Consider the following 3,391-nt stretch of genomic DNA (forward strand, 5'->3'; position numbering starts at 1 on the left):
CACAGTGCACACTGTGGTTTTCCTTGAGCACGCAGGATAATACCCCCCTTGGCATAGACGCCTTCTCCCACCAGCCCTGGCCCAAAACCCTCCTATATGCTTTTCCTCCAGTCCCTCTGATCCCTCGCCTCTTCACGACTGCGCATGCGCAAAAGGATAATCCCAGTAGCGGATCCCTTAGAGGGCAAAGCCTATACTCGTAGAATCTGGAGTTACAATACGTAACTATCGTCATATCAGCCTTGTCTTACCGGCTTCTTCTCGTTCTGTTTTAAAAGGAAGTTTGTCGTGCACATCGGGTTTATAAGATGGTAGGACTTCCGGGGTGACAGGAAGTGACCCATATTTGATTTAAGAAAATTGTAACCCTCAAGATAGCTTTTGGCTTGTTTAAACGTGGTTAATTATATCTACATTACTATGCATGTCTAGTTCTCTATAATTAATACATTTTGGTTATTTATAGCTGCAAAGTTACTAGTCGCCTCAGCCACCCCTGTAGTGTATGTGGTAATGGTTTGGTCCAATTCCAGGAGTGCTTCAGTTCTATTTAGAAGGGAGGTTTCAGGTGGTTAGGGGGCTTGATGATGTAGGATGTAAGTCTGTAGAGAGCTTGTGTGACTAGCAAAATAAAGTCAACTTATTATAACGGTATTTATTTTTGGTATTTATTTTGTTATACTGCATTTTGACTTTCATGTCCATTTATTTTATTTTTTAGAAAGTATTTTATTTTTATTTTAGGGAATAATGTATGTAGCCTAATGATCTTAATTGGGAACAAATTAAAAATCCCCCTTTTGAAACACAACTCTGACTCATCCTGAATACCTACTGACTACATCTACCCACAACGTGCTCAAAGAGATCCTGAGGACTGGGGATGTTGCTTGGTAGTTGTAACGACTGACTGTATGTTGTATGATAATTAAAAGCACATTGACTGACAATTAAGGGTCACATAACAGTCATCCAGTAGGTTTAATAGAAATTCAACACTACAAATCAGGCATATTTTAACACAAAAGAAAAAATAAATACAAAAAAAGTAAAGCATCACATCATCACAAGATAATTTGTTGAAATTGATCTCACTTCCAAAATACCAAGTACAAATGTTACAGTGGTTCTAAAATCAAAATGTTACAGTGGTTCTAAAATCAAAATGTTTGCAAAACAATTTTGTGCTACAGTTTTCCTGCTCGGAGTCAAAAAAAGGTTCAACCAATTCCAGTTGAAAGAAAACATTTCACAATAAATAGATCACAAACACTACAAGTAAGGAGGGACAACATGTTGAAATCTCCTTAAAATCCACAATTACATAACACTTAAAACTAACCAAACATTTTTTGTATATGCATAATTTGCAGTACATATGCTGTTTATATGACAAGAGTGGTAGCCAAGGTTTAATACTGTATGTGCTGAATGTACCAGTAGGTTACAGAATAATACACGAGTTTAAGATCAATCGTTTTCTAGTGGTGTTGAGATGGACAATTCCACAGAAATCCTTTTGACAACACAGACTGCTTTTGTTCGTGGTTTACAGTTACACTGTGCAGTATTTTGTTTCCATGCTACATTTCTTCCTGTAGCCCACTGGACCATCATGTAGTCTATCTAACCGACTAACATTGTCAGATCAATCGTGTTATAATACAGTCATTTTCCACAGTACTGGCAAAATCATAGTGTTGTACATTTTTCTATGTAAAGTTTTCCAGTGCTTTGTTGTCCTCATGACTTGTTAGGAATCTCTTTTCAGAGTTTGCGGCAAGAACAAGGACTCCCAGGGTAATTAGAATGTCTGAAATGTGGCGCGGAGTAAATTCACATCCCTCTGAGCACCAAACAAGACTTGTGTTGTGTAATCCCTGTGTTCTGCTCTAGTGTTTTCAAACACTCACTTCAGGCTGGCGCGCACACACACACACACACACACACACACACACACACACACACACACACACACACAACCCCCCCCAACCCCCAACCCTAAAACAAAAAAAAACAAAACAAAAAAAAAAAACAACCCACACACACACACACACACAACACACACACACACACACACCCACACACACACACACACACACACCCACATGGTCACACACACACACACACACACACCTTAAAACTCAAGTGCCTGTTGCCACCTGGTGGTCAGACAACATCATTGATTCCTAATCATAGAGCCAGCAATTTTGTTTCATTTTAAACCATATTTGCAACGTCACAGTTCTATCTTTGGGATAGAAATACCCTTTTTTTCTTCATTTTATATAATAAAAACTATCAACTATACATTGACATTGCTTTTGACAACAAATGTAAACTAATAACTAATGTGATTTCAGTTGGACTTTGAGGAACAAGGCCAGTTTTGACCAGCTGTCATGAAATGTAGAACCTGTGAACCGTTTCAGTACATAAAGTGAAATTAGGTCTTTTGTTTCTCAGAAAATCTTTCGGGGTAAATAAGTAGACTGAATCTCGGGGTCACATTTGTGTCTATTTTTGTGCCTTGTATACATTACCGTTGATCAAATGGCTAGATTTAGGATTTGCATTTGATTCAAAAAATCGCTCAGCAGTTTTGTCAGTCTTGAATGATCATTTCTTACTTTCAGTACCAACTAGCAGGAGGCTCTCAGAAATCCCCAAAGTACATTTCCCTGCTGTTCATTTTTAGAGGGACTTGAAATAAACCCAATAGTTGAATTAGATTCAACCCATACTGTGCTGTCATCACAAAAAAATCTAAGAAAATAACTAGGACATTTTAGGAGAGCCTGACTGGAAGCTAAATCTGGTTAAAATGAACAATTTACATCCATCCTTTACACAGAAGACTGATTAGAGACTGATAGACGCAGGACCTATTAGTCCTCATCTGGTTTCAGCACCGTCGATTGGAGGATGGGTATTTGGTTTTCAGGCCCTCTTTGAAGCTGCGAAACAGAACCCGGTTGCGTTTATTCTCCTCGTCCTTCCTGGCGTGGAACTCCCCCTGGATCTTAAAGCCCCGGTGTACCACGAAGGCTGAGCTCAGCACCGAGAACTTGTATCCGGCCACATGAAGCTCGCAGGCCTGGAGGGAGACATGAAGACAAGATGAGACGGCGGAAGTGATGAGACGAGACAGATTCTGCAGAGCGCAGAAAGGTGAAAAAAAAAATGTGATGCAAGGACAATGGGGAAAACAAGGAGAAAGAGGGGAAATATGGCATGGAACATTGGTAACGCAAGGTCAGGGAGAATAAGGTAAAGGTATAGTTTGGACAGCATTCATCATGAGATGAGTTAAGATGGGGTAAAGGGAGGTGAGATGGACCAGGGTGTAGTAATGTTGCCATAGGAATAAATCAGCATTCCACTGATTCAG

The 3,391-nt window shown here is 39.6% G+C and overlaps 1 protein-coding gene across 1 annotated transcript in view; it reads right to left on the reverse strand.

The window, feature by feature from the left end:
• Nucleotides 1-2,287: 2,287 nt before the first annotated feature.
• b4gat1 (beta-1,4-glucuronyltransferase 1) overlaps nt 2,288-3,391 on the reverse strand; it is a 3,472-nt gene continuing 2,368 nt past the window's right edge. Inside the window, exon 2 of the mRNA XM_032544544.1 lies at nt 2,288-3,097. Within this exon, the coding sequence (XP_032400435.1) occupies nt 2,906-3,097 (192 nt within the window). The 3' untranslated portion in view covers nt 2,288-2,905. The remainder of the gene's footprint in view (nt 3,098-3,391) is intronic.

This window comes from Etheostoma spectabile, chromosome 19, assembly GCF_008692095.1.
Source record: "Etheostoma spectabile isolate EspeVRDwgs_2016 chromosome 19, UIUC_Espe_1.0, whole genome shotgun sequence".
Taxonomy (NCBI): Eukaryota; Metazoa; Chordata; class Actinopteri; order Perciformes; family Percidae; genus Etheostoma; species Etheostoma spectabile.